Genomic DNA, 13,016 nt, shown 5'->3' with positions numbered 1-13,016 from the left:
CTCTGATTTTCTGTAAGTTCCAAACCCACTGGCTCAGTACACTGCAGAAACCAGCCTTCCTTCCATGGACTCTGTCACCACTTCTTGCGGCCTCAGTAAAGCAGCCAGTGCACAAAGACCCCAACAACCTCAGACTTCTCCTCAATCCCATCGAGCATAAGCCTGAGAGTACGTAACACTAGGCTCAAGGACAACTCCTTTCCTGTAGTTATAAAACAATTGAATGGCTCCTAGTATGATAGATGCTCAAGATTTCCAGCATCTGTCTTGTTATGATTCTGGACCTTATTGTACCTTGGGGGCAGCCCAGCACAATCCTCGCTGATTTGATTTGACGCAAGCGACACATTTCACTGTATGTTTTGATGTACGTGTGACAAATAAAGCTCATATTTAATATGGTGATGAAATCATTGTAACAGCATCTTTCCCATCCCAATGATGTGTGAGCACTCCTACCTTAAAGGGAGAATCAACAATACACCATGCAATGTTTTCTATTTGTAACACTGGTTATTCTACAAGCCGTGAAATTCTTTCACTGTAACAGGGCAGCTCTCTCTCCACCCTCTGAGTGAAAAAGATCCCCTCATATTCTCCTTAAACATTACACCTGTCATCCTTAACCATGACCTCTAGTTGTAATCCCACACAACCTCAGAGAAAAAAGCATTTACCATATCTATAGCCCTTTTTTAAATTATACCCCTGATTTTGTATACCTCTATCAAATCTTCCCTCATTCTCCTGCACTCCAAGAAATAAAGTCTTGACCTATCCCATCTTTCCCTATACCCAAGATCCTCAAGTCCCAACAACATCCTTGTAAATCATCTCTGTTTGGAATTGGGATTTGTTGTCACAGAAGCCTTGACAAGTTCACTACCTGCCCTTTCATGCATTATATGTTGTACTTATAATAAACAAAGATAGGAATCTATCTACCTGTTTTCTAAACCTGATGGCTTTTTAAAAATACGCTTGAAGGAGATTCCCTTTTACCCAGATGTCTGTGATAATGCCTCATTTAGTTTGAAGAAGATAGCAACAGCACCATGTTAGCAGAGTCACACACACAAAATGCTGGAGGAACTTAACAGGTCAGCTAGCATCTATGGAGAGGAATAAACAGTTGATGTTCTGACCCAAGACTATCTATTCCTCTCCACAGATACTGCCTGACCTGCTGAGTTCCTCCAGCATTTTGTCTGTGTTACTCTGGATTTCCAGCATCTGCAGAATCTCATGTTTACAGTGTTAGCAGGACAAATTGTCAAAGGAGAATGATCTGTACCCAGTTTGAAAATTTGCCTGATGTCTCCTCCTGCGGAGAGGTTCAGGATGTTCCTGAACTCACCCATCTGTCTGGAATTCCAGATTTTGCTGAATGTAGTAGACCTAAAGTAGAGCCAATAAGGCAGCCTTGGATATTCAGAGGATAAGCTTGCTGCATGTGTCTGAGATCACTAGCCATTAAAAGCCAATAATTTTTTGCTCTCTACATGTACATGACAGGAAAGGATTTAATGAAGATGAGCTCCACTCTTTCTCACCAGATGGATTGCGTGTTTTATTATTAACTCTTAAAGCAGCAGTTAAGATAATTGATATGCTAATTGAATCGAATTCCTGTCTATTCAAACCATTAAAGGCTACTCAATATTCCTACTTATTCATCTTGGTATGAGTTAGTATGTGGAGTTCTATATTTTATCTGATAAAATAAGAATAACAATGCAGATGTCTTTTTATTCCACAAGGGAAGGGATTTATTTATTTCAGGCACACAAATAGCCAAAGCTGAGTCTTTTATCACCACCAGAATGCAGTAAGCTGCAGTACTGGATGGGTATGGAGACTTGGTTAGGACACCTTTTTGGAGTATTAAATTCAGTTTTAGAGATTTGTAGATGTGCGGTGAGAGCAGTTTGTATCGGATTCCAAGAGGCTGCAGAGGGTTGCAGCCATCACCAGCTCCATCATGGCCACTGGATCTGTGAATGTCTGCGAGTCCACTGGAGAAGTTGGGATCCGATGTCTGTGAATGCACAAGTTCAAAGTAAATGTATTATCAAAGTACATGTACGTTACCATTTACAACCCTGAGATTCATTTTCTTGCGACATACTCAATAAATCCAGAATAGAATAATCGAATCAATGAAAGACCGCAACAACTTGGGCGTTCAAGCAGTGTGCAAAAGACAAGAAACTGTGCAAATACAGAACAAAAATACTAATAATAAAAAATAAATAAGCAATAAATATCAAGAACATGCAGTGCAGAGTCCTTGAAAGTGAGTCCATAGGTTGTGGAAACATTTCAGTGATGGGGCATGTGAAGCTGAGTGAAATTATCCCCTCTGGTTCAAGATCCTGATAGTTGAGGGGTAATAACTGTTCCTGAACCTGCTGATGTGAGTCCTGAGGCTCCTGTACCTTCTTCCTGATGGTAGCAGCGAGAAGGGAGCATGCCCTGTGTGGTGGGAGTCCGTGATGATAGATGCTGCTTTCCTGTGATAACACTCAGTGGAGTCCACTGGAGTCTGTCTGTGGTGAACTATGTGCCTGTCGGGACACGCCCCTGCTGACTGCTCCTGTGGCTCCTCCCACAGGCCCCTGTATAAAGGCGATCTGCGGCCTGACGCTCGGCCTCAGTCTCCAAGACCTTGTATGATAGACACTCACTCCTGGTTCCTTCTTCCAGTCAATAAAAGCCGATATCTTGCCTTACGTCTCAGTGTGAGTTATTGATGGTGCATCACTGTCCTAGTGTAAAGGACTGTGCATATGCATGAGTGGAGAGAGGGAGGAATGGGGCTTGTTTCTGTTGACTGGTATGTTCTGTTTTGTTGTTTTCTGTGTTCTGCCAAGCAAATTGGGCATGCTATATTGGCGCCAGGATATGTGGCAACACTTGCAGACTGCCCCCAACACATGTGTTGGTTGTTAACTCAAAAATGGGGCATTTCACTGGATGTTTCAATATACATGTGATAAATAAGTCTGAATGTGAATCCTGCCCACCACTGAGGACATATTGAAGAGGCTGTGGATTAAAAAGGCGGTATCCATCATTAAGGACCCTCACCTTATGCCCTCTTCTTATTACTGTCATCAGGAAGGAGATACAAGAACCTCAATGATTCAGAAATGGCTTCTTCCCCTCCACCATCAGATGGGTCCATGGACACATCCCTTCAATCCTCTATTATTATTTATTTATGTGTTTTATAGTACTGTAATCTTGTGTCTTCGTGGTGTACTGCTGCTACAAAACTATAAATTTCACATTATGTAAGTCAGCGGTAATAATAAATCAATAAATTGTGAACAGGGTAAAGTGAAAATTCGCTGGGTGCCAACTTCATCTGATAACAGGAAATGCTGCGGACACAACAGGTCAGGTGGCATCTGTAGAGAGAGTAACAGAAATTATGTGTCAGGCCAGTGACCTAAAAAAAGGTTTGTTGAAAAAGCTTTGACCTGAAATGTTAAATCTTTCTCTTTCCATAGATGCTAAATATTTACAGTGCTTTGTACTTCAGTTCAAGTTTAATTGTCAATGAAATACAGTATTCCTCTGGGGCCAAGGTGCCAAACACATTACATACTCAGCACACGGTACACAGTACCTATAGTTATGATAGCACCAGTCCCTGACCGGCATGCTCTGTAGATTGGTGGTGCTTGAGACACGTTTCTGCAACAACAGGTATGCAGCAGCTCATGATCTTGCACTGGGTCAGCAGCAGACGAAGGCAAATCAGCTTGTCTTCCAGAATTTAGGATTTCCAGAATCTATGGGTTTTTTATTTACATCTGAAGTATGAAAACAGGCTCAATAAGCTTGGTCATCTTACCCTTTAGTTTAGAAGGCTGAAGTGACAGAGGGTTTCAAAGGGGTTGGTTTACTTTGGCATGGAGTCAAAGTGAGCAGGTATCAACCTGAAAAGAGAACCAACAGTGAAATGTGGAAGCATTTTCTTGCACCAAAATCTCATATTTTCTCCAAATGTAAAATTTTCAACAGTGCAGACTGATTACATTAGCAGCTGGTGTGGAGACTCCAGTGCACAGGATCGGGACAAAAAAAGCTTCACAGGATTGTAGACTCAGCCAGCTCCAGTAGCAAGGCGGTGTCTCAGAAAGGCAGCATCCATCAGCCAGGACATGTTCTCTTCTCATTACTACCATCAGGGATGTGGTACAGGAGCCTGGAGACACTCACTCTGCATTCTAGGAACAGCTTCTTCCCCTCTGCCATCAGATTTCTGAATGATCCATGGACCCAAGAATACTACCTCACTATTTTGCTCTCATTTAGCGCGATTTATTTATTTATTATTTATTTTTGTGATGAATAGTAATTTTTATGTATTTCACTGTACTGCTGCCACAAAACAACAAAGAAGCCTGATTCTGAATTGAAACTATCATAGAATACCATGACACAGAAGGAGGTCACCTGCCTACCAGCTCGCCACAAAACAATCTCATCTGCCCTGTTCTCCACTCCTTACTTTACTATAGCTGTACAATGTATATTCTTTCACAAGCCTACCAAGCCCTTTCTTGTTCTTTTGCCACTTCCCTACACTGAGTAATTTGGAGTAAATGTGTTTGATTTTTGTTAACCAAACATATGAAGGGATGTGAGGAAAAGACATGTATGTGAAGCAGGTCACAGTAGAGTGGAACAAGCCAAATATCCCACTCCTGATTCACTGTTCTTGGGTTCAAGAGCCACCCCTGAAGTTTAAGTATGCAACCTGATATACTATTTAGTACTAATTGAGTGCAAAACTTTCACAGATACAATCTATAAACTAGGATGGTTCTGAAGCCATTTCTGCTCAATATTGTCACAGTTGGAAGAGCTCAGGAACAGCTTCTTCCCCACTGTTTAACAGACTTCTGATCCAATCGCCTCACTCACACACCCTTCCCGGGGGGGGGGGGATGCCACGTTCCCCAACCCTTAATTCTACAGCTTCCAATTTTGTCATTAGGCAATTCTTTTTGCACCACTGCAGACTGCATGGCAATCCTCGCGCTGTTCAGTTGAATTACACCCGTTGCTGTATTTATTGTTGTAAAGAGGAAAATTGATTTTATTTGCCACATGTACATTGAAAGATACAGTGAACTAAGTCATTTGCATCAATGACCAGCGCAGTCTGATGACACTGCGCAGCCCGCAGTGTCGCCACGCTTCTGGCACCGACATAGCTGCCCGCAACTTACTTACGGTACTAGCCCATACACTGTATGTCTTTTAGGAATGTGGGAGGAAACTGGACTGCCCGGAGGAAAGCTGCGTAATCATAGGGAAAACGTACAAACTCCTTACAGAGAATAATGGGAATTAAACCCTGATCTTCTGATCGTCGATGCTGTGAAGTGTTACTGTGAGCACCACACAACATTATTACCATGTTTACGCTGTGAGCTTCGGTGAGCTAGGGCTGTCAATGTATATGTCAATCAAATGATCTGAATCCATTAACACATCTTTGGATTGGGGAAGGAAACTCGAGCACAAAAACTGATATAGTCACAGAGAGAATAGGCAGATATTGCTAATGTGCCATTCTGGGTCAGGATCAAACCAAATCCTCAAAGCTCTGAACCACAAACACTAACCTCTGCACAGCCACATCATGGGATACAGTACTGTGCAAAAGTCTCAGGCACACATGTATAGCCAAGGTGCCTAAGACTTTTGCGCAGTACTGTAAGCTGTTCTGTCATTTCCTGCATGGGTTAATTTTGGTTTGATTTGAAGCACACGGTGCTCTCTTTCAATTGCCCATAAAACAGCAATATCTGAATATTTAGTAGATACGGTACTGTGCAAAAGTCTTAGGCACCCTATATATAAGTTGTGATATTTGTTGTTTTGTGACAGCAGTACAGAACAGGCAGAACAAATTACCATAAATTACACAAAAATATATAGTGTAAATTAGGAATAGTGAAGAAGTGTTCATGGACCATTCAGAAATCTCACAGCAGACGGGAAAAATTGTTTTATGTAAAATATTGAGTGCAGATCTTCAGGCTTCTGTACCTGCTCCCTGAAGGCAGTAATGTGAATGGCAGTAAGAGGGCACAATGAAAGTAGTAACGCGTAAGTTTGCCTGAGAGGATGAATGGCCTTATCTTGTTCCAAAATTGGGATCAATTGCTCCGCGAAGCGCTTTATTCCAACAGTAAAACAGAACTGACTGTGTTCCTGATCAATTTAAAACATTCTCTGCTCTCTAGATAAATATACTTGGTTTGCCTTTGGCTTTGTATATTATAATAGAGACAGATATTTGCTATATTTTCTTTCATATTTTAGCATAATGAAATGTGTAATTTAGCCTCTTTGAAAACAAGTGCTGATCAATCGGAACTTTGGCAAATATGTTTCTAAATTTGATTTTGTGCATTAGATGAAAAGGCAGGTTTTCTGTAGCCCATGCTGTTCTGTGTTCTAGGAATTAATAACCAGTCTGACTAAGCGTTACTAAATTTGCTTTGCTTTACTTCATGCTGTGCTCCTTGTTTGCTTCAGTTCCAGGACCTCCTGCCGGAATTAAAGCTGTCCCCTCCTCGGCCACCAGTGTGGTGGTGTCCTGGCTCCCTCCTACCAAGCCAAATGGAATCATCCGCAAATACACCATCTTTTGTTCGAGCCCTGGATCTGGGCAGCCAGTAAGTTGGAAAATTCCATACCCTTCCACCCCAGCTCCCCTTTAAATATTTAATCACTTACCCTGGGAATACCAGGAAACCAAAGCATAATAAATGTACAATCAATCCTGCCAAGCTTCATATTGTTATCCAATTTTTGCTGGGAAACTTTTAATTTTCTATTGAACTTCCTGAAAACTTCTGATAATGTTGTTAACCCTATGTTCTTACCTTATGTAAATGACCATTAGCTCCCTATTGGCTCTGATGGTCTGCCTCTTGGGTATCACTTTGGTTCTTCAAGGTATCTGACAGGTCAACCAAAGAGCTCTCTGGCTGACTTATGAAGGTAGTTAAAATTTAACTAGTTTGAAAGGGACTAGAGTCAGAAAGATTCTCTTCCTAGAGAGCAACAATGAACCATTTGGGATCTTACAGGTTGATGCTTTCATAGTCACTCTTACTCACACCTGGACTTAATATTTTCAAATAATTAAACAATTGGGTGATGGGGTGGAGATATGTGTCTACCAAAGGAGGTGTAAGGCCTCTAGCCTTTAGGTCACCCTTGGGCAAGGTGTAGCACCTGCTTCCCCTCCCCTCACTTCTGACCAAGGTCACGTGAAGCCATGGGAGTAGGTGGTGGATGGTTGTATGAGCAGCTGGTGCATATCTCAAGTTCTGGTTATGCGACCACTGACGCCAGGCAGACAGTTTCTGAAGAGTATTGAAAATGGCTGGGGTCACCTGTCTCACAAAGACACTGCTCAGAAGAAGGCAATGCCGAACCACTTCTGTAGAAAAATTTGCCAAGAACAATCATAGTCATGGAAAGGCCATGATCAATCACGTCATACAGCACAGTGCAAACAAACAAACAAAACAAATACAATTTCTCAAATTGCCACTGTGAGATTTGAACTAGTAATCTCAATTTTGTTTGAGTGCTCAGTTTGAGAGGCTTTGACATATGCTCATGCTAGGACAACGAGCCTTCTAGAATTTTCCCTGATATCACTAGAAATTGCCTCCTCACCCGACCCATCCACCACCTAGGGGTCGTGGAGATATAAAAGTAGAAGTGGACCCTTTGGGATGGGAAAACATTGTTCAGGATCCCCAGAGTTTTTCATGCCTGTAATCAAACCTGAAACCAACAGATCTCCAAGATCTCCTCGAGGATCAGAGGGATCTTGGGGTCCGAGTCCATAGGAGCTGCTGCGCAGGTTGACTCTGTCGTTAAGAAGGCATACGGTGCATTGGCCTTCGTCAATGTGGAATTGAATTTAGGAGCCGAGAGGTAATGTTGCAGCAATATAGGACCCTGGTCAGACCCCACTTGGAGTACTGTGCTCAGTTCTGGTCACCTCACTACACGAAATACATGGCAACCATAGAAAGGGTGCAGAGGAGATTTACAAGGATGTTGCCTGGATTGGAGAGCATGTCTTATGAGAATAGGTTGAGTGTACTCAGCCTTTTCTCCTTGGAGCGTCGGAGGATGAGAGGTGACCTGATAGAGGTATATAAGATAATGAGAGATATTGATTGTGTGGATAGTCAGAGTCTTTTTCCCAGGGCTGAAATGGCTAACACAAGAGGGCACAGTTTTAAGGAGCTTGGACGTAGGTGCAGAGGAGATGTCATGGGTAAGTTTTTTTTTCATGCAGAGTGGTGAGTGTGTGGAATGGGCTGCCAGCGATGGTGGTGGAGGCAGAAATGATAGGGTCTTTTAAGGGTCTCCTGGATAGGTACATGGAGCTTAGAAAAATAGAGGGCTATGGTTAACCCTAGGTAATTTCTAAGGTAAGGACATGCTCTGTACAGCATTGTGGGCTGAAGGGTTGGCATTGTGCTTTAGGTTTTTCTATGTTTCTAAGTCTGCTCCACTGTTGAGGATGAATATCATTGACTTACAAAACCTTACAACATCTTTATGCCATGGACCGAAGGATCTGCTGTTCCCAGGTTGGGAACCCCTGGTCTAGAGACTATCCCAAAGAATCAAGGGAATATACCATTGCTGCCAAACTTCTTCAGTGGAAAGAGCACTTCAGAAATAGATCCATTAACTCAGACTTCCATTAAATTATAATACTATATGAAACCTCTACATGTAAAGAGTGTTTTAATAACATTTTAAAATGCATCCTTTCAAATGTAAATCCTCTGTGATCAAGTGGGGATTTCTTTTCTCCACAAAGGCAAATTCATTTCAAATATTAACAAGCGTCAATCAAATATCATCTGAAAAGAAGCAGCGTAACTCTCACTCTCACGTAGAAAATACCTGGCTTTGATTTCCACTTAGCAAATATTGAAAACACTTTAATTGTACTCAGAAATGGTGAATAAATATAAAATATTTTTGTGTAGTTCAGTGATGTTCAAAAACATAATAATTAAGAGCAAGGCTGCTTCAGTCCCTGCTAATGATTAAGGAGCTGTCTTATGGGGTTCACCCTGACCAAAGGAAATTTGGCCAGTCCAACGGCAGGCTATGGGCCAGAGAACATGTGCTGAGCAGCTCATCAGTCACAAGCAACTTGACTGGCGTATAGATAGGATAAATGCAAGCAGGCCTTTTCCACTGAAATTGGGTGAGATTAGAACTAGAGGTCATAGTTTAAGGAGGAAAAGTGAAATGTTTAAGGTGAATATGAGGGGGAGTTACCTTCTCTGAGAGAGTGTTGACAGTGTGGAACAAGCTGCCAGCAGAAGTGATGGATGCAGGTTCGATTTCAACATTATTTAAGAGAAATTTGGATAGGCACATGAATGGGAGGGGCATAGAGGGTGATGGTCTGGGTGCAGAGCAATGGTATGAGGCAAATCAACAGTTCAGCATGGACTAGATGGGACAAAGGGCCTGTTTCTGTGCTGTAGTGTTCTATAACTCTATGAGTCTACTTGCTTTGTGGAGAATCTCCCGAGACCTCAGAGATGCATAGACTCCAGTTAAAGAGAATTGATATATACTCATGTTCAGACAGGGAGTGCAGAGCTTCCCCTGAAATTACCAGAGTGTCCCCTCTCCTTCCTCAGCCTCCAGTCCAAGTAAATGCTATAGAAATTCCTGGACAATTCCACTGCAAATGCAAATATTATGCACGCAGAGGAAAATTCAGAAAATTGCAATGAAATGTAGGATTGCTTTGAATTCATATTAAGTATAACCATAAAGCTACCTCTTAGTATTTTTGATTGGCATTTACTGCTCTTGCATGTTTTTGAAATGTAAATCCTTTTTTCTAACTTTGGGTGTGTTGGAGCCAGCATAGGAATGGCATCCCCACTGTTGTTCGCACTCTCTATTACATTCCCATGTGTGGCACCAAGATGCCTCCTTGTAACTCAGTATAATGGATGATGAAGGATATCCAAGGAACAGGATAGAATATGGGGTCTTAGAAATACTGATAAGGGACATAGAGTCAACGTATTCCAGTCATGTCCAGACCAGATAACATGTTGGCATGCTTCCCAGTGTTTATTCTGGCTTCTGCCCTTTCTTTCCAGACGTGGTGAAGGGTCTCAGCCTGAAACATTGTTTGTTGATGACACAAGAGTTGGGGATGTTGTGGATAGTCCGGAGGGTTGTCAGAGATTACAACGGGACATCAGTAGGATGCAGAACTGGGCTGAGAAGTGGCAGGTGGACTTCAACCCAGATAAGTGTGAAGTGGTCCAATCTGAAGACAGAATATAATATAAATGGTAAGACGTTTGCAGTGTGGAGGATCTGAGAGCTCTTGGGGTCCGTGTTGATAGGACGCTCAAAGCTGCTGCACAGGTTGACAATGTTGTTAAGAAGGTGTATGGTGTGTTGGCCTTCATCAACCATGGGATTGAGGTCAAGAGCTCTGAGGTAATGTTACAGCTATATAAGACTTCAGTCAGATCCCACGGAGTACTGTGTTCAGTTCTGGTCACCTCACTACAGGAAGGATACTATAGAGAGTGTGCAGAGGGGATTTACAAGGATGTTGTCTGGATTTGAGGGTATACCTTATGAGAATAGGTTGAGTGAACTTGGTCTTTTCTCCTTGGAGTGATGGAGGATGAGAAGTGACCTGATAGAGGTGTATAAGATGATGAGGGCATTGATCGTGTGGATGGTCAGAGGCTTTTTCCCAGGGCTGAAGAGGCTAACATGAGGGGACATAGTTTTAAAGTGCTTGGAAATAGGTACCAAGGGGATGTCAGGGGTAATTTTTTCACACACAGAGCGCTGAGTACGTGGAATGCACTGCCGGTAATGGTGGTGGAAGCAGATACAATAAGGTCTTTTAAGAGCCTCTTAGATAGGTACACGGAGCTTTGAAAAATAGAGGGCTATATGGTAGTGAAATTCTAGGCCGTCTCTAAAGTAGGTTACATGGTCAGCACAACTTTGTGGGCTGGAGGGCCTGTAACGTGCTATAAATTTCTGTTCTATGTTTTATTCCTCTCCATCAATGCTCCCTGAATTGTTGAGTTCCTCCAGAATTTTGTGTGTCTTGATCAAGATCTCCAGCATCTGCAGAATGGTTTGTGTTTATATTGGGATACTTGCCCCTGCTTTTAAAACATTATTAGTCCTAAATCATTAACAAAAGAGGTGATGCAGATGCTGGAAATCCAGAGTAACACATACAAAATACTGAAGGAACTCAGCAGGCCAAGCAGGATCTATGGAGAGGAATAGAAAGTCAACATTTCAGGGCCCAGCCTTCAGTACCAGCCCTAAATCAGTGGCTTCCTACCATTTAGTAAGGCTTCTAAACCCCAATAAGGAGAGCCTTTCAACAGAACAAAAGGACAATTGTGTAGTTAAGTAATTTTTTATGAGCGTTTTGAGGTACTTTTTACGTATGTATTTTATTGTAATGGAGGAAACACAGCACACATCAAGCTCCCATTAACAGCAATTGACAGCACCCTTTTATGAGGAGGGGTAGGTATTTTTAAGTATTTTACAAAGGGACAAAAGGGTAAACTCATCTGTTCTTCAAAATATTAGTATGCAATATTCTACAACTGGGCAGACAAGTCTGACATCCTGTACAAAAGATGGTATCCCCCACTACTGTTTCGCTCCCTCACTGTTACACCTTGGACACCAGCCTGAAACGTTGACTGTTTGTTCATTTCCATAGATACTACCTGATCTGCTGAGTTCCTCCAGCATTTTGTGTGTATTGCTCTGGATTTCCAGCATCTGCAGAATCTCTTGTGTTTATCTTTTTCTGCTTCAATCACCAATGTGGGATTTGAATCCACACTGTTCTGTCCTAAAGATAAAAGTACATTGAGCAACAGGCCATTATATTCTTGTCTATTTTGGTCACTGAGAGTCTAAACCACCATTTTTATTGGAAAATGTGTCTTTTGTCAAAGGATTTCCCATGTCCCACACTCACCAACCACTCTTCCATTGTTAGTCTGTTGACATGTCCATCCTTGCAACATATAACCAATTGGAAATGCTGCTGTCTTCCTGTTACTTAATTGGATAGGTCTTAACTCACGGTCAAGAGCCTTTTCATGCCACCCCTTCCCTCCATGATTTGCCAATATTTGAATAATTAATAAACAGTTGTCTTGAAGGAAAATGAAACAGACATATTTCACTTGATACCCTATGATTTCTCAGCAGAACTGCTTGCAGCAACACTCTGGAATTTAATCTTTGATCCCCTGGGACAATGCTGAATGACTGACAACCCTATCTTATCTTCCCCAGCAAGGACCACACCTTATTAGAAAATTGCAGGCCTAAATTCATCACCTGCTGATCTCTGGCACTGTGAACTGTCTAAGGGAACCCTTAATACAATCTTCCTGCAGCTCAAAGTCTCCGCCTCGCCCCAAACAGAACCTAGCCAGCCAGAGAAAGAAACATCATATTTTAAAAGTGTCCTGTTGTGAAAGTATGTTTGCTATTGATACATTCAATTGATGGTGGGGGTCTTGTGTCAATCTTCTTTTCTGAGACATATGGATTTAAAATCTTATTATGACTGCAGACCCCAAAAATGACAGTTTTGTCATTAGGTATTCACACCAAAATTAGAAGTATTGTGCCCTGTGTTATTATAGATTTTTCAAGACAGCTTTGACAACATGCCAGCAAAATAACTGTATCAGATCCCCATGGTTTTAACTAGCCGCTTTGATGAACAGATTACAACTCCATGGCAACGCACAGCTCAGATAGTGAAATGAATTTGAAGCAGAGGTTTTGATAAGTGGCAATTTGCAGATCTCCAGTCTCCTTATCACTGGTGTGTGGGGTCAGGGTTGTAGCTTTCTAAAGAATGTAGCACCTTTGCCCATCTCCTCATAGAAAAA

The 13,016-nt window shown here is 42.0% G+C and overlaps 1 protein-coding gene and 1 long non-coding RNA gene across 4 annotated transcripts in view; one reads left to right on the top strand and one right to left on the bottom strand.

Annotated features, from left to right (window-relative positions):
• dscaml1 (Down syndrome cell adhesion molecule like 1) overlaps positions 1–13,016 on the top strand; it is a 676,237-nt gene that overhangs the window by 547,748 nt on the left and 115,473 nt on the right. For all 3 annotated transcript variants that reach the window (XR_009509068.1, XM_059956821.1, XM_059956822.1), the window contains one exon: positions 6,565–6,704. Coding sequence is in view for 2 of the 3 variants with exons in the window: in XM_059956821.1 (XP_059812804.1) it covers positions 6,565–6,704 (140 nt within the window). In the remaining variant the exon portion in view is untranslated. The remainder of the gene's footprint in view (positions 1–6,564; positions 6,705–13,016) is intronic.
• LOC132385099 (uncharacterized) lies at positions 1,716–12,230 on the bottom strand. Its single transcript, XR_009509080.1, has 3 exons — positions 11,829–12,230; positions 3,863–3,947; positions 1,716–2,038 (listed from the first exon to the last, which is right to left on the bottom strand). It is a non-coding gene; the product is annotated as an uncharacterized LOC132385099 (long non-coding RNA).

Source organism: Hypanus sabinus, chromosome X2 (assembly GCF_030144855.1).
Source record: "Hypanus sabinus isolate sHypSab1 chromosome X2, sHypSab1.hap1, whole genome shotgun sequence".
Taxonomy (NCBI): domain Eukaryota; kingdom Metazoa; phylum Chordata; class Chondrichthyes; order Myliobatiformes; family Dasyatidae; genus Hypanus; species Hypanus sabinus.
This window is presented reverse-complemented; position numbering and strand designations above follow the sequence as displayed.